We start from the raw sequence: 27,412 nt of genomic DNA, 5'->3' as shown, positions 1-27,412 counted from the left end.
GATAAGACTAAATGGCAATCCCGAAGAAGCGAAAGTTGTGATGATAAGAGAACTCAAAGACTTAGAGCAATACAAATAATCAGGAATCTGCTATGGAATCTATTGGAAAAGTGACGATTGGATAATGAACAATGGGTATGGAAAGTGTTTCTGGCCTTACGGCTCAAAAAACAATGGAAACAACAAAAACAAAAACAAAAACACATAAATGACAAGTTTGGACACAGATTATAGGTTTCCATTCAGAGATATTGAAGAGGAAGAATTTGATTATGAAAAGGACTGTCAAGGTGGTTATTTTGCCACACTCTGAGAAAACGAACTTCAAAACGTTTAACTATGCAGAGCACAACATGCAAGACCCTGAAAGTAACATTGACCCAGATACCCACTTCTACAATAACACCAATAATACTTGTGAGTACTATACAGATGACCAATTCAATGTGAATATTAAAATGGCAAATGCATTGTCGGTCATACATTTCAATAGTAGAAGCCTGTATAAAATTTTTCTAAAATTACAGAATGTTTAAGTAAGTTAAAAAAGTTTAATATAATTGCAATATCAGAAACATTGCTCGATAATGAAAAAGTTAGTGAAATGGGACTGGAAGGATACGAATTATTTACAATGAACAGGGTGAATAAAAAAGGAGGCGGTGTTGCTTTATATGTTGATAAAGTTTTGAAATGTAGTCTGATTGAATGTATGTAAAGCACCATAGATGACGTATTGGAATGTGTTACTATTGAAATCCATGTTGAAAAAGCTAGCAATATAATTATAAGTTGCATCTATTGTCATGGTCCTGCGACCATGACTCAGTGACTTTATGTTTATGTTCTTTATTGTTATTACTTTCATTATTATTCATGGCTGTTTTGGGATGGTTTGTGTTTGGGATTTTAGACACTGGGTTCTGGGTTTGTGCTCCCTCTGTTGGTCCCTGGTGTTAGTGTTCCCCTGTCTCGTCAGGTTAATCAGGTCCAGCTGTTTCCCCCACCTGTGTGTGATTTCCCAGTGTCTCTTTGTGTACTTATAGTGTGTGATTTCCTCTGCTCCTCGTCGCGTCGTCTGTGTTCATACCTGGTGTAATCCCCTGCGTGCTCTCCCTGCTGTTCTCCCTTCATGCTCAGGTTTGCTATTTCTTTGTGTAGTTTCTCCCAGTTAGTTCATCCTTAGTTCTGTTTTACCATCCCCACTTTATATTGGATATTATCAATAAATCACCCTCACACCTGAATAAGTGCTGCGTTTTGAGTCCTCCTTCCGCTCTCCACACGGCCGCTGCCCCGGACCGTGACATCTATAGGACACCAGGTTCATGCCTTGAGATATTCAATGAAAAACTTGCTGCTATGTTTAGCAACCTAAATGATAAAAAAGTGCAAATAATTTGTGGTGATTTTAATATAGATTTGCTAAACCCAAATGGACATCAGAAAACAACAGATTTCATCAATACAATGTATAGTAACTCCCTTTTCCCTGTAATTATTGTCATGAGCCTGTGCCTTCTCGGCTGACTCTGTATGGCTACAAGTGTTTTTGTTGTGCTGCATCTCCCTCTCTCCCCTTCCGCGCACTGCGCTCTACCGGGGCGGAGTCATGACGGCTCCAGCCCCTGGCTCGGACACCTGCAAACAATCATCTCACTCACTTCTTAAGGCAGCTGCTGAGAGTGCTTCCTCGCTGGATTATTGTGTAACACTCGTCAGTGTCATCACCTATCTGAGCCTTTTTCCGAGTTTCTGTCGTGCCACTACTTACCTGCCTTTCCTCTCTGTGCCAGATTTCTCGCCAGCCTGAGGACCGCCGTTCGGTGACCTAAAGACCGGAGCCCGAGCTACCTGAGCTTCAGTGGATTGTGTATATAGCCGTTCCCTTCCCGTGCCTGTGTTCCCCGGAGACCCTCTTCCTGTGCCCCCTCACTTGTATATACCCGCACCTGGTGTCTACGTGTAAATAAATTGTGAACCTTAGTGACGGTCTGCCTCTGAGTCCCTCCTGAGCCTGACAATTATAAAACCAAGTAGAATAACAACTGATACAGCTACACTGATAGATAATATATTCACAAATAAAATTGACCATGAAATAGTAGGTGGATTTCTTATAACTGATATAAGCGATTATCTTCCTGTTTTTGCAATTTTCCAAAATTATTTTGGGATTAAAACTGAACAAAAGAATCAAACATTTGATATGATACGACATAGAACAACAAGAGCCATTGCTGTCCTCCAGGTGGACTGAAAGGAATACAATTGGAATGAGGTTTTTGCAAATGAAGATTCAAATAGTGCATATGATGCATTCCTATCAACTGTAATTTCACTATATGAAAAACATTGTCCTTTAATGAAGATCACTAGAAAGCACCACAGATCAAATAAGCCATGGATCACAAAGGGGATAGAAGATGCATGTAAAAAGAAAAATAATCTATATAGAGGACAAAAGATGCTGAAATAAAGTACAAGTTATATAAAAATAGATTAGTAAATATTATAAGAACAAGTAAGAAAGAATATTACCACAAATTATTGGAGCAAAGTAGAAGTAACACACAAGAAACATGGAGGATATTAAACAGTATAATCAAAAAGGGCTCAAAAAATAAGAATTATCCAGATTATTTTAAAAAAGATAAAGATATTGTGCTTGATAAAACTGAAGACATAGCAAATGAATTTAACGATTTCTTTGTAAATGTTGGCTTTAATTTAGCAAAAGAAATTCCAGAGTCAAGAAATAATAACGACCTAAATAAACATATTACTCAGAATGTGTCCTCCATGTTTATTGGTGCTGTAACTCATAGAGAAATAATTAACATTGTGAAGACATTTAAAAATAAAAAGTCCACTGACTGTTTTGGTATTGACATGATATTAGTTAAAAGTATTATAGAATATATAGTGCAACCTTTCGCATACATTTGTAATCTGTCCTTTCAAACTGGTGTGTTTCCCTCACAAATGAAAATAGCAAAAGTTATTCCAATCCATAAAAACGGAGAGAGATGTCAGTTTACCAATTACAGGCCAATATCACTACTCCCACAGTTCTCAAAAATTTTAGAGAAGTTATTTGTTAATAGACTTGATAAATATATTGAGAAGCATAATCTCCTAAGTGATAAACAACATGGCTTTAGAGCAGGGCTGCCCAATCCCAGTCCTCGAGAGCTACTATCCTGCAGCTTTTAGATGCATCCCTACTCCAACACAGCTGAATCAAATGGTTTGATTACCTCTTCAGCATGCCATCATGTTTGGCAAAGGCCTGATAACAAGCCATTCATTTGATTCGGGTGTGTGGGAACAAGGATGCACCTAAAAGCTGCAGGACGGTAGCTCTCGAGGACCGGGATTGGGCACCCCTGCTTTAGAGCATGCCTATTCAACTACGAAGTTAGTTGGGCCAGATTTTCAAACCGAGGAATTTATCTGGGCCAGATTTTTATTTTTTTTTTGAAGCCAGTAAGCAGCAGATCATGATCAGTTTCAAACCCACACAACTGTACTGAAAAACAAGTATTTTTTTTATTCCTTTTCCCCTATAAATCTGGTGGTGACCTCTCACAAATGCACACCAAAAGGTCTATTTAAAAAAAAGGGAGCTATAACTAAACTATTTTTTGCACGTTTGAAATACTAATAATAATAACAAAAAACATTTTGATAATTCCCTTTCAAATTAAAATATATATTTCGCTGACCACTCACTTTTCCTGCCATGGATGGAGCCCCATCGGTCACAAGTATACAGACACGCTTCATATCCAGACCATTTTCCTCAAAAAGAGCTGAAATCTTCTCAAACATCATTTCGCCAGCTGTGTGTCCCTCTAACGGTAGCAAGCCGAGCAATTTCCCATCCAAAAAACAGACATATACGCACAACTGTGCATTATCAGTTCTGTCTGTGATCTCCTGCTATAGACATTACATCAGTTTTCTTCAGGTCATCTAACAGCATTTCAAACTCGTCTGACGCCTTCAATTCTACGAATATTTGAACTGTCCTACAGGGGTACGTTTTTAATAGCAGATGTCACACTTACTTTAATTTATTCATCACTTTTCACTGCATCCACCACGGCCAGCATGCAGTATTTCACCGTTTCAGAATCTGTGAAAGGCCTTTTCTTCTTCGCCAAGAAGCAAACATGAAGGGAAGATGCTGCAGCTCTCTCTTGGGCTGTACAGGACCCTCACCATGGTAGCACAACTCCGGTTGTAAGATTATTAAACTCGGTAAAATGAATAAGTATTTGTCAGTCCAGGCAGGGTTAAACCGACAGTTTTCATTGTCAATTTTGCGCCGTTGGAGTGAGAAAGACATGCTGTTGTCGCATCTTATATTACGATGATTGTTTAATATGTTTACATCACGGTGCATTGTGGGTTAAATATTGCTAGGCTACTAGGAGTGTTGCATTCACAGTCTACACTACGCTGTAGGAATTTTTAATTTTTTTAAAATTAATTAATGAATTAATTTTTTGCGTTTTCTCTGTGTTTCTGCCAGGACCACAGGCAGGGCCACTCGCAGGTTGCTTCTGGGCTGCATTTGGCCCGCGGGCCGCCATTTGAATAGGCTTGCTTTAGAGTGAAAAGGTCCACTTCGATGGCAGTGATGGAACTTGTTGAAGGGATATCTAATGCTATAGATAATAAGGAATATACTGTTGGTGTTTTTATAGACTTAAAAAAGGTGTTTGATACAATTGATCATTCTATATTAATGAATAAACTAGAGAGATATGGCATAAGAGGGTTAGCATACAAGTGGATGAAAAGTTACCTGGATGAAAGATATCAATATGTCGAATTCAATAATGTAAAATCTAAGCAGTTGAAGGTAACTTGTGGTGTTCCTCAGGGCTCTGTGCTGGGCCCTAAATTATTCAAATTATATATAAATGACATATGTAGTGTTTCCAAACTGTTAAAATGTGTATTGTTTGCTGATGACACCACTCTGTACTGCTCAGGTAAAAACCTAGAACAGCTTCTGACTACAGCGGAAAAGGAGTTAAATATATTAAAAAACTGGTTTGATGTAAATAAGTTATCATTAAATATAAAGAAAACAAAATTGATTATTTTTGGCACTAGACAAATGAAAAATGTATCTAAAATAAGGGTTAATGGAATTGAAATTGAAAGAGTGAACGAGAATAAATTTCTTGGAGTGATAATTGATGATAAGCTGAGTTGGAAGTCTCATATAAACCATGTGAAAACAAAATTCTCTATAAAACAAAGCATGTCCTGAACAAAAAATCATTATACACACTTTATTGTACTCTGTTGCTTCCATATATGACTTACTGTCTGGAGATATGGGGTAATGCATATAAAACGAACACTCTTCCTATTTTCAAGTTACAAAAAAGAGCTATAAGAATTATAAACCAATCAAACTATATAGAACCAACTAACATTTTGTTTATTAATCTGAATACCCTGAAATTTTATGATTTAGTTGAATATAAAATGGCACAGATAATGTATAAAGCACAAAATAACTTGCTTTGCTGCAGTACTCAGAAGCTGTTTAAAGTCAGAGAGAGTCAATATGACTTAAGGGGAACAGATTTCTTTAAAAAAAACAAGATAAGGACAAATATAAAGCAGAGATGTGTTTCTGTTAGAGGAGGTAACCTGTGGAATAGTTATGACAGTGATTTAACAAGGTGTAGTTCATTTTCCTTGTTTAAAAATATGTTTAAAAATAGAGTATTAGAAAAATATATAAATCAAGAATGAAAAGAGCAAAAATAATAATACTGAAACTCTTGACTGGTCTGCTTTGATGTAGTTACTTATCTAAGGTGGAAAGTTTTTTTGTTTGTTTTTTTGTTTTTGCTTTGCTTTGTTTTATTCTTTGCTTCGAGCCCTGTGTACAGGAGCTGCATGCAAAAAGATCTTTCGTTAAAAGGGTTGGCGTAATAAGAAAATGATTCAGCCAAGACCTTTTGATTAGCCTTGTCTCATGCTTTCTTGCTTTGTGGTACATCTTTATTCTGTATTCACTGAGATATTTGAATGCTAATCAATCAAATCAAATCAGATTGTTCAATAAACAGCACTGGGATCTCCTCTCTGTACATGGTTTGTCATGAGACACTACTGTGGTGTCGCTTGCAAACTTGAGAACCGTGTTTGAGGAGTGGATAGCTGTGCTGTTGGTAAGAGTGAAAAGAGGCGAACTGAGCACACAGCCCTGTCCCTGTGTGGGACCGGATTGGATGATATTCTGGCCCCTAGTCTCACCACCTGAGGTCTCATTTAAAGAAGCACAACTTTAACTTTCTGCATGATTATTGGGGAAACTAACCCTACATGGAGTTTGTTCAAATTATTTAACCCTGACTAAATTTTAGCTGAATTAACTCATAGGGTCAGGGTTATTTCTTCAATCCATTATAAGGGTGGGGTAAAGGTTTCTGAGAGGTAAAAGCTCAGCTTCAGACACTCTAAACTCTCAGACAGCCAGAAACATGACAGGTGGACTCATCAAAAGCCGTGGGCGCTGCCCCTCTGCAGGCTTCCTGAAACTGTCCATTCAGAAAAAGGTAGGCATGAAGTGAGTAGCTTCACTGAGGTTCAAGATCACCTAAAGAAGCATTATTTTGAAAAGTGACTCAAATCTGCTCTGATACAAAGCCTGAGAGCATTTCTGCTGATGTGGACCAACTGAGCTGTAGCAGTCTGAGTGAAATAAGACCGGTTTCCAGATGAGGCAGGAGCTAAAGCAGAGCCAAAGCAGGTTTAGTAGGCTACAGGTTAATATGAGAAGACTCACGATGTTCACTTCCTGCAGAAATGAAAGAAATTCTGAGTCATTTTTTACTCTGTAAAACTTTTATTTCTTTTTTAAAATGAATCATTTCTGTTTAGAACAAACATGAAAGTCATGAAGCAATGCTACATTTTCCTAACAGCAGGTTTGCTAGTGGTGCTGAAACACGTGAGCATCCATAGAAACATGCACCTAAACAGGAGGCCCTGTCTTCATCATAAATTCAAAAAGCTGCTACAGATTTTTACTTCTATTGCATCTCTTTGCAAAGTTTCACATTTCATAAACACTTCTGCTCTTTACATCTCACATATATATTTGTATACTTTTACACATAAAAGCTACTCTCTCTTTGCGATAAAACTAAAATAATAGAAATAAAAAGACAGTAAGACACGAAAGTGTCTGAAATGGTCAGATGCATTCATCAAGTCGAACATTTTTCTCTTCAAATCTTCTCTGAGGTTTGAACATCTGCTGTACTGACACAGGAGGAGGAGGAGGAGGTCTGTTCCAGAGATCAGACAGATACAGATTAAAATCTCATTAGGAACATCTGTCCCTCACCTGACCACCACCATCACTGCCAGACACCAGCAAACACTCTGGTTTACTGGTTACACCTGAATGCAACCCGCTGCAGACCAATGCTAACTCTCAAAGTTTGGAATCGCTCACAAACGTCCTCATGTTTAACTTAAACAGATCAGAAAGGTCAATTTTTTCTGAATGAAAGGAAAGGTATATGTTCATTTAACACCACGCTGCAACCTGTACATACTACCTGAACCACTTTAGGGCCAATTTCCTCCTTCAACATCTCAACGAACAACCAAGACTGAGTGGTTGAGCAATAAAGGACTCTTTAGATGAGCTGGTGTTGGCCAGCTGGAGCTGGCGAATACCTGAACCGACCGCGTTTACATCCAGTCTGAAAAATAATTCCGACATGAAACACGCATTAATGTCAGAGGTGTAAAATCACTGTCGGCTCAAGCACTTCCTGAAGGTCTCCTGGACCTCCACAGTCCTCCTTGTTAAATCTTCTAGGAAGAGGAAGTTTGTGTTCTGATCTGATCTTTGTATAAATGAGAACAAAATGAAACCACATTTTCTTGATCCAGAGAAGGGTGGACTCCCGTCCCTCACTCTGAAGACGCTTGCCGAGCTGTTCCTGTCGGTGTTTGCGATGAAGAGAAGCAAGGCGAGAGGCCATCACAGCCTGATGTGTGAAGTCTACAACATCTCTCGGCGTTGAGTTTTACAGCGAACCGTTTTCACCAGGGAGACACCATGATGAGAAAGGTCTCGTGATCACCTCGTGGTACTGCATGTGGACGATCCTTTAAGTTCGGTTCTTTCAGGTAAAAGTCTTTCTGTACGTCTCCTTTCACCCTGCAGATCATCTCTTTAACCAAAGTCCGAGTTTTAAAGGAAAACGTGACATCCTGTGAGAGATCCTCGAGTGTGAATAAAAGTTCACATCTGAGTGTTCGGACCATGAACTCGGTTAATGTGGCGGTCGGGTTTACGCCAGGTTTCTGTGCAATTTCATCGGATTTGTTTCATTAGTTGTGTCAGTGTTACCTATTGATTACTTTCCAACTACAGATTACAGTTTGATTGTTTTAGTACCAAACCCCCGGCAGACAACAGGTTTCTGATCTTTACAAGTTCACAGAGTAAAATCATGTTTCTGATTTCTGACAGGAAGTGACCTCACAGTGAAGCTGGGACTCTGATTAGCTGATTTAATTTAGTGGCCTGATTGGTCAACAGCTGCTAATATTTTAGCAATGTTTTACCATGTAGACTTTTGTTATTTCAAGAAATATAATACAACTTAAAAAAATCATTATTTATTTTTGATCTTTTGCCCTTTTTTGGAGAGAGAAAATCAGAAATGTTCACATTTATGTCTTGAGAAACAACAGCGTAGACTTTAGCTCTACACTGACCGTCAGCAAAAACACCTGGTTGGCGTGTTTTAATCACATAGTGATCCCAGAATACTTGATAAACCTGTCAGTAACCACCAGGGCTTTGGTCACATCACCAATCATCTCTGAGGTCAAAGTTCAGCATTAAATCCGTCATGAGCAAAGTCATTGATGTTTCAGACGTAGATCTGCACAGACGTAAGTTTTGTTAGCAAACGTCATAGCAAGAACTTTAATTGAAAGCTTCCTGTTTACTGTCTCCTCTAGAGTCACACCTAACTTAGCTATAGGACTGTTAGCTCTGTCATCTATCCACGCTGTAACATGTTTAAAGTAACATATGAAATGGAAGAAAACGTAAAATAAACCCACAGACATCTGTAGCTTTACAGGCCTTACCCTAGCTTAACTTAAAGTCTGACCTGAACTGAAACCCAGATCAAAGTTGGTTTGTTAAAAAATTCACTCAAAGACAGTCCATTATTTTTCATTAACCTCAGAGGATCCGTAAAGTCTTCAAAAGCACGGAGCTGTCTGTTCTGCCTAAAGGTGAACAGCTGTGCCACTGTCACACATCAGGACTGCGTTTCCCAGAAGCCACCTGTTTTCTTACTGGTTTCTTGCTGGGCTGGTTTTCTCGGATCACGTTTAACTCTGTGTTCATTGACATAAAGCGTCCACAGCCTGAAGCAGGGGGCGCTGTAAGCAGTTTTGTTTAATTATAGACTGAGTCCAAATAAAACACGACTCCACGCTTGTTCTGGCTGTGTGATGAGTTATTCCTGAAATTTTAATTTAAAAAATCTAAACTTTGATCGGCCACAGCTGTGTCTGTGTTTGGTTAAAGCACGGTTTTATCAATCATTTCATTTTTAAAGCTCTGACCCTTCCTTTCAGGTGTGTTTGCATTATGGCTGTAACAAACATAGCTTCAGATCAAAGTGAATCTGTGGCGTGGGAAAGGTAGGCGTGCAGCCAGAAGGGCGGGGCTAGGCAGAAGTTTAGCCCCATCAGCCCTTGGAGGACAGGGACAGACCTGTCCATCGTGACAGAACAGGTACGTCATGACATCATCGTTGGTCAGTGATGAAAACAATAAGAAACTTGCATTAAGGCACACACTGGGAGACAATTTCACTCCAGATGAGATCTGAGAGGCTTTCAGGACGAGACTGAACTGAGACATCATCACAAAGGTGACACCCCTTTGAGTGCCTCACTTTGATTGGTCACTGTGGCTCATAAAGGCCAAAGTAATATTTCATGCTTGGATGTGTAAATTTAGCTCTTCCTCTCACAATACCAAAGTCCTCATTATTCTGATATTTAAACCTTTCTAATACTTTTCTCTGAAATTTTATTTCCTGAAGATTACAAATTTTCAAATCACTTGAATCAACTTTTACTTCCTCTCCAAAAATCGGCGTGTTTGCATCGACCTGAAAGCATCTGCAAGTGGAGGCGTGTTTTCAGTTCACAGGGTGTTTTCAATGCAGGAAGCTGTGGTCACATGACATCAGTGCTAGAAGTCAGTTCAAACATTTTCAGCCAATCAAACGGCAGATAATGATGGAGCAATGACGACCTCATCCGTCCAGCAGGAGGCACAAGGCCGTGTGTGTGTTTGTTTGATCGTTTGTTTGTTTTGTCTCTCAGGAAGCATGTCGGAGGACCAGTGTAGGGGCAGGGCTCCACTGGCCATGAGTGTGGTGGTGAGGGGTGGGAGAGCATTCACAGGAACAGGGGGGGGCGGGCTTACCCAACATCCCCCCAGAGTCCAGCGGGTACTCCAAGATGGACGCTGGTGCCGCCAGAGTGTACGGGTAATCGTAAGGCGTCGTGTAGATCAGGCCAGACTCAGGCCCCACCCCTGCCATCAGTGCCGGTGTTCCATTGGGCAACACTGTCTGGATCTGCCGAATCAGAGGCATGAGAGTGGGGCCTGTGGGGGCGGGTGTACGCAGGGCAGTGGGCGGTGCCAGTATGGGGGCGGGGCCTGAGAGGACACGAGAAGCCTGTTGCGAGACGCTAGATGCTGCGAAAGAAAAGGCGAGGGATGCTGGGTATGGGTAACAGGAAAGGGGAGGGTTTATAAAAAGGGGAGGAGTTTTAGTATGCTTGCTGTAAAAAGACAAAATGAAAATCTGAATCAAACGGTGTGAATGGCATCTAAAACACTGCATGCTTCATATTTTTCATTTTAACCAATACATTTGGCACAAATGATTCATGTTTAAAATGACTGTGTATGATTGGCCAGTCTGTCTCTTACAGGTTTTGATGCTGGCGTCTCTGTACGTCCCGTTCAGGATGGCCAACTCCATCAGCTGCATCTTCTTCAGACTGTCCTCGCCCTCTGCCTGAAACACAGACACGACTTTCAGACACGCGTGTGCTGTGAGAACATGCAGAACCGACACACACAGCAGCTTAAGTTCACACAGAATTTCATTCAGCCTGAAAGTATCAGATGTATTAAAAAGTATGAAAAACTGTAAAATACATTTAAAAAGAATCTGAAATCAGCCACTACAGAAAGATTCATGTTGTATAAAACAATCTGTAAAATATCCAAACATCAGTAAATGATCATAAAAGATCGTACGGTTACTGTGTAACCTGAGCCCTCTCCTGTACTCACTCTACACCTACGACTGCACGGCCACTAACAACTCCAACATCATTGTTAAGTTTGTGGACGACACTACAGTGGTGGGTCTTATCACCAATGGTGATGAGACGGCTTACAGGGAGGAGGTCAGCGCCCTGACCCACTGGTGTCAAGACAACCATCTCACCTTCAACGTCGCAAAGACAAAGGAGTTGATAGTGGACTTCCGGAGGTGCAGAGAAGTACACACCCCCATCACCATCAACGGCGCTGCTGTGGAGAGAGTGAGCAGCTTCCGGTTCCTTGGAGTACATCTAGCTGAGGATCTTACGTGGTCAGTACACACAAACAAAACAGTGAAGAAGGCGCAGCAGCGCCTCTTCTTTCTCAGGAGACTGAAAAGATTCGGCATGAGCCCCCGCATCCTCAGGACCTTCTATCACTGTGCCATTGAGAGCATCCTCACTGGATGCATCACCACCTGGTATGGCAACAGCACCGCCTACAACTGCAAAGCTCTCCAGCGAGTAGTGCGGTGCTCTGAACGGATAATTGGAGGTGAGCTTCCCTCCCTCCAAGACATCTACAGGAAGCGGTGCCTGAGGAAAGCGGGGAGGATCATCAAGGATTCCAGTCACCCCAGCCATAGCCTGGTAGCCTAGCCTGCTGAAGTGGAGGGCTGAGCAAGGCGATGACCCGAAGGTCCACCCCCAGCACCGTCACCACGTGCTGTCCGCAGACAGATGAACCTCAAGAGTAAACTCGAACAAGACACTCGAGGTCAGTCATAAAGTCCCAGCTCACTGAGCGGGTCCGTGCTGGCCGTGTAAGCCCATGACACAAAGGCAATGCACCAGATAGGGAGTCAGCAGGCTGGAGAGCTTTCACTCACAGGCCGTGTCAGACACAGCGAGGTCTGACAAGCATGTAAACCCGCGGCACATGGTTAGCAGGCCAGAAAGCACAGGCAGTCAGCTACAATGAGCCTGTGTGCACGCTCTCCACATGATCTCCAGCTGGATCCTGGGGTGCACAGGGCCTGAACCCGGAATCCTAGGAGCACAGTGAGGAGAGGAAGCGCCGCTCACCGAGCAACTGAGTGGGGACCCTACTGGACACACAACCCAGCAAGAAGTGGGCAATGCCAGACAGGGAGCCAGTGCTGCTGGAGCGTAAGCCGGTGAACCGTGGGCAATGTGCCAGGGGAACACAGCCCGCAGCGTCAGCACGGCCGCTGAAAGCAGAGGGCTGAAGTAGGGACGTGACCCAAAGGGTCTGTCCCCAAGCCGCAACACCACCCTGCGCCGTCAGCAGACTGGTGAGGGGGCTGGCGGTCCAGCCAGCCGAAGCCCAAGTGGGGAACACAACCCGAAGGTCCACCCCAGGGCCGGGCGTCTGCTAAGTGCTGTTGTAGCAGGGGCGAACTCGCTACTTGTGCACAGTCGGCCCTACAGGCTGGAGAACACTTACTCACTTACTGACTGGCTCTGACTCACTGCAGTCAGAGCTGAGAAGCCACTCCGCTCGACAATGACAGGAGCCCCGCTGGTTGTGTGAACGGCGCACTGCGGGTAACACACCAGACAGAAAACTGGCTACACTAGGCTGGAGAATTCTCACTCGCCGCAGCGAGGTCCAACTGGCGTGTAAGCCAGCGAATACGGGCAATACTCCAGGAGAGCACAGCCTACCAAGCCACTTGAGCACGGCAGCTGGCTATCGCCATGACAGAAACCCGCGATATGCAGACGACGCTCCAGATGGGAAGCAAGAGTGGGCCCGACAAGACACCTGCGGACAGTCGGGAAGTGTCAGCTCACTGAGCGGGCACCTGATGGCCGTGTGACCTGTGACACAGGGGCAACGCACTAGACCGAGCCAGCGCCGCAGGCTGGAGAATTGTCAACTGCTGGCCCATGCCTGCAGCGGAGCTGGCCACTATGCCCAACTCAAAGGATCTCAGGAAGAAGGAGGGTGGTTGGAGGACAGCTGAACCTAGGCTCCGAGTCCTCCCCGCCTCACCTGAACACGGCCATCTCCACATCCCTGCATAGGCCCCTCAGCACAGCGAGGTGGCCACAGGGTAGACAGGCAGTCCCATCAGGTACAGTGGGGCAAAAAAGTATTTAGTCAGCCACCGATTGTGCAAGTTCCCCCACTTAAAATGATGACAGAGGTCAGTAATTTGCACCAGAGGTACACTTCAACTGTGAGAGACAGAATGTGAAAAAAAAATCCATGAATTCACATGGTAGGATTTGTAAAGAATTTATTCGTAAATCAGGGTGGAAAATAAGTATTTGGTCACCTCAAACAAGGAAAATCTCTGGCTCTCACAGACCTGTAACGTCTTCTGTAAGAAGGTTTTCTGTCCCCCACTCGTTACCTGTATGAATGGCACCTGTTTGAACTCATCATCTGTATAAAAAACACCTGTCCACAGCCTCAAACAGTCAGACTCCAAACTCCGCCATGGCCAAGACCAAAGAGCTTTCGAAGGACACCAGGAAAAGTATTGTAGACCTGCACCAGACTGGGAAGAGTGAATCTACAATAGGCAAGCAGCTTGGTGTGAAAAAATAAACTGTGGGAGCAATCATCAGAAAATGAAAGACATACAAGACCACTGATAATCTCCCTCGATCTGGGGCTCCACGCAAGATCTCATCCCGTGGGGTCAAAATGATCATGAGAACGGTGAGCAAAGATCCCAGAACCACACGGGGGGACCTGGTGAATGACCTGCAGAGAGCTGGGACCAAAGTAACAAAGGTCACCATCAGTAACACACTACAACGGCAGGGAATCAAATCCCGCAGTGCCAGACGTGTTCCGCTGCTGAAGCCAGTGCATGTCCAGGCCCGTCTGAAGTTTGCCAGAGAGCACATGGATGATACAGCAGAGGATTGGGAGAATGTCATGTGGTCAGATGAAACCAAAGTAGAACTTTTTGGTATAAACTCAACTCGTCGTGTTTGGAGGAAGAAGAATACTGAGTTGCATCCCAAGAACACCATACCTACTGTGAAGCATGGGGGTGGAAACATCATGCTATAGGGCTGTTTTTCTGCCAAGGGGACAGGACGACTGATCCGTGTTAAGGACAGAATGAATGGGGCCATGTATCGTGAGATTTTGAGCCAAAACCTCCTTCCATCAGTGAGAACTTTGAAGATGAAACGAGGCTGGGTCTTCCAACATGACAATGATCCAAAACACACCGCCCGGGCAACAAAGGAGTGGCTCCGTAAGAAGCATTTGAAAGTCCTGGAGTGGCCTAGCCAGTCTCCAGACCTCAACCCCATAGAAAATCTGTGGCGGGAGTTGAAAGTCCGTGTTGCTCGGCGACAGCCCCAAAACATCACTGCTCTCGAGAAGATCTGCATGGAGGAATGGGCCAAAATACCAGCTACTGTGTGTGCAAACCTGGTAAAGACCTATAGTAAACGTTTGACCTCTGTTATTGCCAACAAAGGTTATGTTACAAAGTATTGAGTTGTATTTTTGTTATTGACCAAATACTTATTTTCCACCCTGATTTACCAATAAATTCTTTACAAATCCTACCATGTGGATTCATGGATTTTTTTTCACATTCTGTCTCTCACAGTTGAAGTGTACCTCTGGTGCAAATTACTGACCTCTGTCATCATTTTAAGTGGGGGAACTTGCACAATCGGTGGCTGACTAAATACTTTTTTGCCCCACTGTAACCCTGGTCGTCTGACCAGAGTCAAGCGTCATAAACATCATCCTCCTGAGAATCAACCTCCACCGGCACAGGCCTCACAGAGGCGGGGCAATGGGAGGCAACGCTGCAGCCATCATCTCCATTTTAGCCCAAGAGGCACAAGATTGGGGAGGGCTCTCCATGTCCCCAGCCTGCCTGCAGCTGACGTGTCAAGCTCCATCCCTGTAGAGGGAGCGACGAAATGGCCGCCAGCAGGGCATCAGTTACCCTCACGCCCCTGTTAGGGCATGCTGCCCTGCCCAGGGAGGGCCCGAAGGGGCGTCCAAAGAGACCAGGGACAGGGCTATTGGGGGAGGGGCCAAAGGCAAACTACTCCCACCATGCATAGCAGCAACCATCTGCGGGCAGGGGACCACAAATGCTGGGATGCAGCACACTCACTGCCTGCAACCAGACCAATCAGGCAGCAGCGGCACATGAGATAGGAGGCGCTGTGGCTGTATGACATCATCAACCTTGAGGTTCGCTCTACTAGATGGGACCTCAGGAAAGGCTAGTTCCCACACCCGTCATGCTCTAATTAAGAGCTGAAGGGACCCATTTTGCCCGACACTGTGCCTGGGGACCAGCAGGGGGCAGCCCAGGGACAGGTGGGTGACAGGTGACAGGTGAAAGCGTATGCTTGGAAATCTGACATCCTTCCCACTGTAGCCGAGCAACGAGCCGAGTCTTGCTGGCTGCACCCAAGCTATGGGCAACGGCAGACAGGCTAACAGACCGGAGAATGCTCACTCGCCAGCTGTAGCACAGCGAAGTCCCAGTGCCGTGAAGCCTGCAAGGCGGGCAAGATGCCACACACACAGACGGCAGCTCGATCGGCAAAGGAACCGGGCCACAGGAGACCAACTAGGGGAAACCGGGGCCGAGGGAAAGATAAAGGGGAACCAAGCTAAGGGGAACCACGGCTGAGGGAAACCAGCTAAGGGAGACCAAGCTAAGGGAAAGGGCAGGGGAGAGGCTAGCACCCAGGGAGGCTGCCGAAAGAGGCTCCTGACGGATGCACACACACACAGCACTCTCGAAGAAAAGTCACTCACACACACGACACAAGTGGAGATCAAACAATCACGTCAAACAGTCATGTCATGTCTGCACAGCTGTTTTATACGTGAGCTGTGGGGCGTGGCCGGGCAAGCTGGAGTGTCTTAAAGAATTATCAACGCCCCACGACCAAGGGGGTTCGTACCCCGTATATATGGAATATATAACGGTGTGGAGAGATAGTCTCGATATGCTAGAGACCATTCAAGTCCCAGAAATAAACTTTTGTCACATTAAGATGACTTGAACTCATGATGGTTACAGTATCCTATGAGCACGCTCAGTAACCAGCCTGCTTAGGGCTGTGCAGACCACATGGGGCGCTGCTGTCCACCACACAACGGCGATTATTTCTACCAATTCCTGAGAGGAAACACAACACAACATCAAACACACACGACACACTTGCCACGAGCTCGTTAGACAATCAGCTCGTCAGTTAACATCTTTCATTTTCTTCAGTCCAACTACAAACTGACTTCTAAACCACTTTGTGTCTCTGCAACATGAAAGTAACTTCAATGCCTCCCTCCAACTTCCTGTTAGAAAACACGCACACACACACACACGCACACACACACACACACACACACACACACACACACACACAAAGAGAATCATCAGGTGCCCAGACTCACTTCCTAGTTTTTTTTCTTCCTGCCTCTGCACAAATCAAGGAAGTGAGAGTGGAGGAAGTGAAGATCAGCAGAATCACTGCACTTCCTGTCTCTCTCTCTCTCACACACACACACACGCAAACACACACAGACACACACACTCCTAAATCTAGAAGTGATTCTAACATGAACATGAAGGTTAAAGCCCAAGGGCTGAAACCCCAAAGTGAGGTTGATGTCAGCGACCCGAGTCCGTTTACCTGCCAAATCACCATGGTGACTGATGCTGAGCATCACCAGGTGAGGCTCAGAGTTTCCTCTGATTCTTTAATGCAGCATGTTTTCAGAGTGAGAGATTCTCTGTGTGCAGCATGTTCCTGAAAGCAATGAATGAAGAAGCTCCAGCAGATCAGACTGAAAGTGCACGTGTTCATGGGGCGATCGTGGCTCAAGAGTTGGGAGTTCGCCTTGTAATCAGAAGGTTGCTGGTTCGAGCCCCGGCTTGGACAGTCGCAGTTGTTGTGTCCTTGGGCAAGACGCTTCACCCGTTGCCTACTGGTGGTGGCCAGAGGGCCCGGTGGCGCCAGTGTCCAGCAGCCTCACCTCTGTCAGTGCGCCCCAGGGTGGCTGTGGCTGCAATGTAGCTGCCATCACCAGTGTGTGAATGTGTGTGTGAATGGGTGGATGACTGGATGTGTAAAGCGCTATGGGGTCCTTAGGGACTAGTAAAGCGCTATACAAATACAGGCCATTTACCTTTCATGTGATCATGAAACATGAACGCCTTTTCAACCAATCACATTCGTTCCCTCTGATCTGATCTCACGTGCCCTTCATCAGGCTGTGGGACAGGAAGCTGTCATGTTTCACAGCTGTGATGTGAAGCTGTCACCTAGGAAACAAACAGCAGCGCTGAGCGCGCTCAGAGCAACATCCTTCCTGCCATTCAAACCTTTATTCTTCTCTGTCACAAATCAGCAGATTAACCAGTTTCTGCTGCTCCACCTCTGAGGGGTTCACCTCTTTACAGGTTTCATCATCATCATAGACCTTTAATGTCTCTGGTCAGAGCACCTGGCGCTAATAGAGATCCCGGCTTAACAGAAAAAGTTGATAAATAGCAAGTTTTAGAGTTCATCAAGCCAGCGAACTTGAAGAAAGCCTGGATATGTAGAACTTCCTTTGTCCTCACAAAAACACACACAGGTCAGAGGTCAGGGGACTCACAGCAGGCACGAGCAGCTTGGTGACTTCATCTACAGCTCGTTTGAGTTTGATGTCGGCTCGGTTCTGGGCGTCTTCCACCATGATGAGGACATGAAGGTCCTCGTTCAGGTGCTCCCAGTTTGGCTTCCCTCTGTTCTGGTCTTCCTGCAGGTGGAGACATGAGTGAAGACAGAGACAAGTAGTAAATATTCACATGCTGTCTGGTGTTCACAATTGACTGACTTTGGTGAAATGCATCCAGGGAGTTACAGTTTGTTTTTACATTCACTGTCTGTAGTCCTCAGAAGAGGGGCCTCAAAGCTAAAGGCTCTGTGTCCCATTCTACTTTTAAATACTCTAGGAACTATAAGTAAGCCACCAGATCACAACAACAGTCACCTCAAGGTAATTTATATTATAAGGTTAAAAAAAACTGAGATTAACTGAAGGCTTTACAGGGAGTTTTTAGGACTTCCTGATAATAATGAATGACAGTCGTCCAGCCTGGAAGTAATAAATGCATGAACTAGTTTTTCAGCGTCACTCTGAGACAGGATATTTCTAACTTTAGAGATGTTGCACAAATGGAAGAAAGCAGTCTCACATATTTGTTTAATATTTGCATTGAAGGACATGTCCTGGTCAAAGTTTAACTAATTGGTGTGTGTTATATGGCTTCATGGACAGATAGAGCTGGGTGTCATCTGCATAGCAGTGTAAATGTATGCTATGTCTTCTAATGATGCTGCCTAAGGGAAGCATGTATAATGTAAACAGAATTGGTCCTAGCACTGAACCCTGTGGAACTCCATAATTAACCTCAGTGTGTGAAGTAGATTCTCCATTTATACGAACAAATTGAGTCTGTTAGATAGATATGACACAAACCACTGCAGCACAGTACCTGTAATACCTACAGCATGCTATATATTGCGATCTTCTGCTGGCGTTCAGCCTGTTAGCGTGTTAGCAGGAAGTCTGCTGAGTTAGCAGAGGATCGGCAGATGATTGGACGATCGTTTTCTTGCACAGATGAGTGGTCTTAACAAAAACTGTATGAGTTTCAGCACGACATCAGTGCAAAACCAACACCCCCCTCATTCATTGTCCTCCCTCTCCTCTAGCTCCATCTGGCTTGTGTTGAACTGTTGCTACGCCTGTCTCATGTACCTCTGTTAGCGTAGCAGGTGGCTAACCTTGTCAGCGTCACACACGCAGAAACACAAACACGCATGTTTTTTCAGCAGTTTGACCTGAAATGTTTGAAATAGTTTCTTCACTGTGAATCATTCAGAGAGTCTTAATCCTGAGGAGACCGTGTGACTCGGCTGCTTCTGCAGACTCAGAGCTTTCACAGGAAGCAGCTCGTCAGCTCTTATTTTAGAGTCTCAGCTCTTCCTGAAAGTTGGCAGACAAACTTTCTGACACACGGGTGCATGAAGCAACATCCTGTTCGGAGTTGTATTTAAAATCTCAAGCTAAAGACAAATTCATGTCACAAGTCTTTCTTCAGTCTGACAGGACCTAACCCTAACCCAAAATGTCCTGTCCTTTCTGCCAAAGCAGAATGAAACTTTATAAAGTTCAGAATGCAAGCTGGGATTTTGGCTTCAGTTTGAAGTTCAAGCAACAGAAGAGTTTAAGAGCTTTTTTGGAAGGATGTGTGACTTTATTTTTATAGTTTTCAAACTGAACTCTAATCAGTGAAAGTCTCAGTTTTAGGGACAGACCATCCATCTGAGACAGCGACAGATTTTCGGGCTTCGTTGGAGCCACAGATACTTCCTGTTTCGGACATGAACTATTTCTCCAATCAGGCCCATCCCACATTAGTCTGCACCTGCATGAAGAAAGACCCTGCTCAAACTGGTTTGGTCCACTGAGCTCAGGCTGGATCCTGCATGTTCTTCTGCAGGTATCTGTTTCGGGTTGAGTGGACGTTCGCTGTGATAGGATAGAAGTTCAAGTAAAAGGAAAGACGCAGCTCAGCGTTCGTTGATGCACTCAGAACCTGCAGATTCACAACAATAAGCGGTCACTTCACTGAGCGACCTAATTCTACTGACACGTTCTATTCTGACTGATCTCCTCTGTGCACACATCAAACCGAATGTTACAAAGTCCTTCAGAAAATGCACAATAAAACACAAGCAGAATGCAGAGTTAACCCTAACATCTGGAATAAAATTCATAAGAACACACTCTCTGTGATAAGGAAATGTGTCATACCTCAGCAGCCGTGCACGTTCTCACTCTTCTAGCTTCTCAAACAAAGAGAAGGCTCTTCGTTCGTTTTAAATGTTGAAACACATCTGAGTGATGCTCAGGCTCACGTGTTCTGTCTCTGGATCATCCCTGCATATCTACACCAGATGTGTATTTTCATATGTGTTGTTCTTTAAATGAAAATCTGCTGACTGACCTCTGACTGTGTTTCAGTGTCAGGCATTTTCACTTTTTACGTCACTGCTTTGATTAAACCAAGAAAATCAAATATTTGAAATATAAGAAGAAAAATTTCATCTTATGCCTTCTGTGTGCGTGCGTATGAGCGTGTATTCATATCTTTGTGGGTAGCAATAATTGGAAGTTTACTACACTTATGGGGACCAAAATCCTGGTCCCCACAAGTCTGAAGGCATGTTTGAGACTAAATGTGTTTTTAGTGTCAGGGTGATAGCTAGGGCTTAGGCTCAAGGTTAGGCATTCATTTTTCATGGTTAGGGGCTAATGAACGCATTGTGTTAATTACATGTCCCCACAAGATATGAATACCTGACATGCTGTGTGTGCATGTGCACGTTACCTTCTTCTTGTCTCTCATAGAGCCTCTTCCTCTCACCATGATCTTACATCCAGTTTCAGCCTCCAGCTGCTTCGCTGTCAGACCGCGAGGGCCCAGAATCCTCCCCACAAAGTTAAACTGACATACACACACAGGTCAGCCTGTTACCATGACAACCTAAGCACTAATCAGCCAATCCTCTTTCAGAAATAGCCATAAATAGTTAGAATGAATCTACTGAGTCGTAAAACTTTGAAACAGAGCAACACTGATGGAAACACAGGAAATGAATTATTATTGGTGCATCACGATGATCCACACACACAGACATACGTCGGGATGCTCCTTCACGGGGACGTAGAGTTTCTCCTGCAGCTGCACCGTTGGGCCGACAGCGTCCGGCAGCTCGCTGCTCTTCTCCGATCCGTTCAGCGTGTCCGTGTACATGTCCTTCCTCACGCGGCTGATCTCTGAAACACACACACACGCAGGAAGTGGAAAACTGTTCTGCGGTCTGGCCAATCAGAAGCTGATTCTGTTTGGCGTTCGTGGCAGAGGTGAGTGGGACGCACAGGCCATCAGCACTAAAACACCTGCAGCAGGTAAAGAGGAGCTGATGGAGCTCGGAGGGAAACAAACAGCTGGAATCAAACTTAACTGAAAACCGATGTTTGAGCGCGCCGTCTTCAGACTTGTCCTTTATGTTCAGGTTTTCAGCGCTGGAGGCACTGTTTCTCTGCGTTTTGTTTTGCTGCTCACCTTTTCTTTGTGTTTGGAGTAAATCTGATCAGACATTCAGGTTTTATATTTGTAACTGATTTAAAGGTCGTGTTCATATTTTTCCAAACATCACCGTGCGAACCTCTGAAACCTGAGGTGACGATGATGTTCTCACCTGATTCCATGATCTGTCATTCCCGTGTCCTCTTTAGCTTCTTGTATCTGCAGGTGAGATGGATGTGATGGATGATGAAGGTGGAACTGATGATGTGTGTGACTGCTGCTCTCCTCGTGGAGTTTGAACCTTGAAGCAGCCAGACGATAACCTGACCTGCAAACATCGGTCAGCTTTCCCTTCATGTTGAGCCTGATCAGTGAACAGCTGAGTGTAATAATGTTCATGTTTCACAGATCAAGCTCAACTGAAGAGAACACTTTAACCTGTGTGGTTTCTTAGTCTTCTAGGTCCTGCAACTCCTTAAGTTCTTAAGTTTAAGGCATTTGGAGGTTCTTGCAAATGTTTCACTGGACAGAACGATGTGGTGTCTCGGGTCTTTGTCCTCTGGTAGGCTTGTCCTCTCGGGGGTCATCCTCACAGTTGCTGACCCACCCTGTAATCATGTGAGTTATGGGTCAAGCTGTGAGTTGGTGTCGAACCACCTGAGAGGAGGTCTGAAGACTGTGTTACAGGCGGCTGATTGCTGATGGGTCCCCCCTCTGTGGAGACCACCATCCACCTTTACTGCAGTTATAACGGTTGGTGTTCTCGGTCCTTTCTCCTTTACAGAGCCGCAGCTTTATCACTGTGATAACTTTGACAGATTTGGTCCTGCAAATGTTTAACACTGGGACATGTCTGGTTACAAAATAAAGCAAAAAAGCAAAACAACATGTGACAACAATCATTTGACATCACCCTGCAGACGAAGACTTAGGCCAGCAGACCTTTGGAGAGGTCTGTAGTTAGAAACCAGCTAAAAACTCTGTGTTATAGCAGCTAGCTGTGGGGTTCCTCAGGACTCCTGTGTTGCTTCTGTATTCTTTCATGTGCATGTTTTTAGCATGTTGGTTTAACATGTGGCATTGAAAGTGTGTTTAAGCTGCAGCTCAGCTCTTTGTTTCTGTCTTGAAACAGCAGCAAGTAGGGACGTGAAACCAGTGCAGCTTTCACAGGAAGTTGCAGTATCCCAGGTAACTGTTTCCATGATGATCGCACATCTTATACTGACCACCACCCCGGTAAGATTTATTTCTCCCTCGCAATGCATGCTGGGAGACTTTATGAAGCTGTCTGTGTGGTGATTCAGAGCAACAAAACAGCCCTCACCATCAGCCAATCAGGAGCTAGGAGTGCGCACACACACGCACACACACACACACATGCGCGCGCACACACACACACACACACACACGAACATGCAACTCTGAGTTCTGAGTTCATCCTCATGTCAGACGGCTGTTTGCAGCAGACGTCTGTGAGCAGGAAACAGGAAACAAGCAGCTGCACAGGTAGGAAACACCTGAGCATCTCCTCAGCAGGTTAGAAACACACTAACCTGCTGGTTAGCATCAGAGACTTTCCATCACATCAAGTGAGCTCCTCACAGTCTGCAGCTCCTGCAGCATCACGGCCACAATAACCAGCAACATGGGAGCAGGCAACCCGCCCTCAGGACCAGTGTTGGTCAAGTTACTTGAAAAAAGTAATCAGTAACTAATTACTGATTACTTCCCCCCAAAAGTAACCCTCTTACTTTACTGATTACTTATTTTCAAAAGTAATTAATTACTTAGTTACTTAGTTACTTTTTAAAAACACGATTTACAACCTGAAGAGGTGAAAAAGCGATAGATCTTTCAGCCCAATTCTACTTTTTCTGCATAATCCATCATACAAAATGTAATCAAATGGAAAAGTCTCTTTTTAAAACTTGTTTTATTAGTTTTAATCTTTTAACTTTATGCATCAAGCAAAGATTTAATTATATGCAACATTCTCTGACTGGAATAAATTAGTTTAACATTTAAACCTATTTTCTGCACATTCCAGCACATAAAATAAAATATTTTGTGTGTTTACACTCAGTCTTTCAAATAGATGCAAGTAAAACACAGCAGAAAATAAATAAAGTCAAAGACTCAGCGGTCCTGTTGCTCTATTTTCACCTGTAAAGCAGGAGTGGGGCAGGCGGAGGTTTACCCTGGTGCAGGTGTGCCGCGGTCAGTGGAAGAATCCGCGAGTTTCTCTGAGTTTCCCATTACGTCGTAGCTACTCGGTGCTTGTTGGAAGTTTAGGGGTTTTTTTCGCTGTAAAAAGAAGTTTTCTTCCCACGCACAGCGGACACTAATGTTTTTGTCACTTTTTATGGAATCAAACTCAAAGTAAGGTCAGTACTTCCACGCTTTAAACGCTGCACGCTCATACTCTCTCTGCACTCGATATGTGATCCATTGTTGATCTGCACACAGCTGTTGTCACGGACGTCGCACTCGCTTACGTCACTGTCATGAGACAGACAAAAATCACGGTTTTAGTAACGCAGTAACGCAGCGTTCCTATGGGAAAGTGACAGTAATCTAATTATCGTTTTTGCAATAGTAATCCCTTACTTTACTCGTTACTTGAGAAAAGTAATCAGATTACAGTAACGCGTTACTGCCCATCTCTGCTCAGGACACACCTCCAAAATAAACCAACGTGCTTTCAGTCCGCCTACAACTTTCACTTCAATGTCAATGCCCCGAGTCATGGCGCAGAGGAGGAGATCACCAGTCATGAAAGGTTATCGTATAAGCACCATGTCCTCACATGGTCTCTTCGTCACCCTCATTGTCGCCCTGATTCCAACGTGAACCATCACAGAGGTCTTCAAAGGATCATCTTACACTGAGGAGTCAACACAGAGACCTAACAGGCAGGAACGTCCTCTCTACAATGGTTAAAATGGGATGTTGGTCCTCACAAAGTCAGACAGACACACACACACTGGTACTAGTGGTTTTACTGTCTGAGGCTATTACGGCAGGGACGCCAGCCAGAGGGGATTCTGGGTAAATTGATTTTCTTCTCTCTCTCTGACTGACACACACACACACACACACACACACACACACACACACACACACACACTTCATCTGAGCTTTTGAATTAATTGATTAGACCAATTAAATGATGAATAGCTGCACTTAGTGTAATTGAGACGCACACAGAGGACAGAAATAAAGAGGAGTAAGGTTTCATACTGTGGTGTGTTCAGGTGCTGTTGGAAAAGCAGTGTTCAGACACATGCCACAATTCTCCCTAGCGTCAGGTCTAGCCGTCCAATCACAGCGCACTTTCTACATCAGTAACTCACAGGTAAACAACACACCTGACACGTTGGCCATGTTGGTCCGAGTTCACAGGACTCTACTGTAAACGAACCTAACTGTTATTAAGTGTTTATTAGGTAAATACCCCCTGTGGCCATCTAGTGAAATGCAGTCTAACCCTAGCATCTACAACCCGGCTCTAAAAAAGCTCACTCGCTGAGAAAATGTAAATGTAAGCAGAATATTGAGTCATATTTCATTATCTATAGAAATCAAGTGTTTAAACTGAGGAAATCATTTCACCGTTTTAATATAAATATCAGATATATTTGAATTGTCTCCAAAAAGCCTGGTGTTTAGCAGCCAATCAGGTGAGCGGGCAGCAGGTCAGTCTCATGACTGGGTATAAAAAGAGCTTCTTGGAGGGCGTGTGCTGTACAGACGTGTCTATATCCTGCACACCTGAGTGTCAGTGTAGTGATAGCAAAGCTCATCTGGGCATGTGTGGCTAACTTACAGATAGCCGGCCAGCCTCAGCGTGCTCGAAGTATGAACTTCATGGAAAAGCAGATCACCTGACAGAGACACAGGTGAGCTAATGTGAGACAGGTGGACGTCTGCTGCATCAGTCTGCAGATCAATCGACCCTCACTGACCATGAGCTTCTTGTATTTCAGTCCTTCTCAAACTGTGAAACTTTATTCAAACATTCACACCTGCAGAAAACATCTGTGTGCACACAAACTGAACCAGATGTTCTCATTCCTCCACCTCGATGTCCGCTGGAGCACTGCCACATAATGTCAGCAGTCACATGACCACAATAACCTCACAGCAGCCCAGAAGGCTCCAACAGCACAAACACAGCCGAGGTCCAGTTCAGGAGAAGCTAGCAGACAGCAACAAGAGCCGCCTGTGTCCCATCCACCTGTCAGTCACAGAGGCCATGCCCCTAATAATGCAATGAGGCTGTAAAGTGACTGAGTTGGATTCCTACTGATTAGTGAAAATTGTGGGTGGGGTTAAACGTGCCAGCTCACCCATTTGTTTTTTAATCTTTCTGATCAATGAAATCAATAAATGATGATCAGTTATTAAAATCCATGATCACTAAAGTATGATACGTTACTCGAGTATGCTTCAGACAGTACTTTTACTCTGAAAACACATAGCACACTTTCTGACAGTACTTACTGCAGTACATGTAGTACTGCCAGCACTTTAACTTGTAGAAGTTTTAAAAGAAAAAGTATCAGGATGGTTTCAGTAAACTTTTCCTTTGATTTAAACCCTCTCGCGCGCGTGCGGGTCTCACCTTCGTCCAGGAGCCTCTCCAGGTGCTGGAAGATTCCGCAGAAGTTCGGCAGACCGCTCATCAGCTTCTTGTCGTTCATGAGTTGCATCAGGTAATCCGGACCGGGTCTGGGCTTCTCCCTCCCCTCCATCCTCCCCACCACGACCCGCCGAACTACACGGATCCGGACCGCAGCGGACTGCACGGCATCAGCATGAATCCAGACCCGCTCCAGACACGGAGGCGCCTTGAGTCCCGCACGCTCGGCTCCGAGTCCGGGTTTAACGCTCCAGCTGCTTCGGCTTTGCCCGGCTCTCCGCCCTCCGCTCCGCGCAGAACAGCGCTGTGTGTCTGCCAGCAGCGGCTCTGAGCCTCCGCTCCGCGCACACGGGGGTCTTCAAAATAAAACTCTAACTAACTAACTAACTAACTAACTAACTAACCAAATAACTAACTAACTAACGTGTGTGTGGTATTTTGTTCCCAGGCGTCACCATCAATAAAGCTGCTCCGTTTGAACGTGTCCCTCTAAATAGTTTTATTGGTTTTAATGGTTTTTTTCACATGGAAATGAGTCTCGTCCGCCTCCTCCTCTTCCTCTCCCTCTTCATCACCCACCTCCTCTCCAGAGCCTGGGACTCACAGAAGAACAAAGGAGGGGAAAACAAAAACTTTTCTTCTTTGTGAGTTTGGCTGAAAATCGCTTTGGGTGATGAAGAGCAGGAGGGAAATGAAGAGGAGAAGCGTGATGAAGAGGAGCAGGTGCAGCTGCTCCTCAGAGCAGCTCATGAAGAGTTTAAGGGTTGATCCGTCACCTCCGTGAGGAGGTGTTTACTTCCTGTAATGAAGGCATCCTCACCGTCGTGCTCACCTGTACACTTACCTCAGGGGTTGGATCATAAACACATCTAAAACCTGCAGGATCCCGGCCCTCGAGGCCTGGAGTTGGACACCTGTGCTCTACTAGCTCTGAGTTAACAATTACTGAAAGTAGTTTTTTCCTTGCCTGCCCAGCCCTTTCCTGGTGTGGACCCAAAGTGCCCTTTTGTTGAGGGTTTTTTGTGTATGTGTGGCGTCCTGCCTGTGCTCCTCAACAATAATATTTAACTTTTAATCACAGTTCTGCTAAATTAAAGGATCTTTCTTGCATCTGTCACATGATGACCATTAACCAGTGATCGCTCTTGACTGCAGATACGAGTTGGGAACCAGCTCGCAAAGAGCCCCTACATGTTTTGACACTTGAGCTGTGAGGAGTTGTGAGAAACAGAAAGTAACTGGGAGACGCAGACTGAGGCAACAGAAACCAGTAAGT

General features: G+C 44.6%; 1 protein-coding gene and 2 long non-coding RNA genes across 4 annotated transcripts in view; 2 read left to right on the top strand and 1 right to left on the bottom strand.

The window, feature by feature from the left end:
- LOC145419591 (uncharacterized) overlaps positions 1 to 27,412 on the top strand; it is a 110,306-nt gene that overhangs the window by 41,495 nt on the left and 41,399 nt on the right. The window lies entirely within an intron of this gene.
- Positions 810 to 1,986, top strand: LOC145419592 (uncharacterized). Its single transcript, XR_013900888.1, has 2 exons — positions 810 to 1,717; positions 1,797 to 1,986. It is a non-coding gene; the product is annotated as an uncharacterized LOC145419592 (long non-coding RNA).
- qkib (QKI, KH domain containing, RNA binding b) lies at positions 6,864 to 27,135 on the bottom strand. 2 transcript variants are annotated; one of them, XM_026190437.2, is made up of 6 exons: positions 26,119 to 27,135; positions 21,105 to 21,241; positions 20,793 to 20,909; positions 18,008 to 18,151; positions 11,033 to 11,120; positions 6,864 to 10,819 (listed from the first exon to the last, which is right to left on the bottom strand). In XM_026190437.2, the coding sequence occupies exons 1-6, from the start codon at positions 26,246 to 26,248 to the stop codon at positions 10,413 to 10,415; spliced, it is 1,023 nt and encodes a 340-aa protein (XP_026046222.1). In that variant the 5' UTR covers positions 26,249 to 27,135; the 3' UTR covers positions 6,864 to 10,412. The 2 variants fall into 2 exon arrangements, with proteins under 2 accessions (XP_026046222.1, XP_080143797.1); XM_080287671.1 differs by lacking the exon at positions 20,793 to 20,909.

The sequence above is a fragment of the Astatotilapia calliptera genome, chromosome 13, assembly GCF_964374335.1.
Source record: "Astatotilapia calliptera chromosome 13, fAstCal68.1, whole genome shotgun sequence".
Lineage (NCBI taxonomy): Eukaryota > Metazoa > Chordata > Actinopteri > Cichliformes > Cichlidae > Astatotilapia > Astatotilapia calliptera.
The sequence above is the reverse complement of the archived record's forward strand: the minus strand, read 5'-3'. Positions and strand labels throughout refer to the sequence as shown.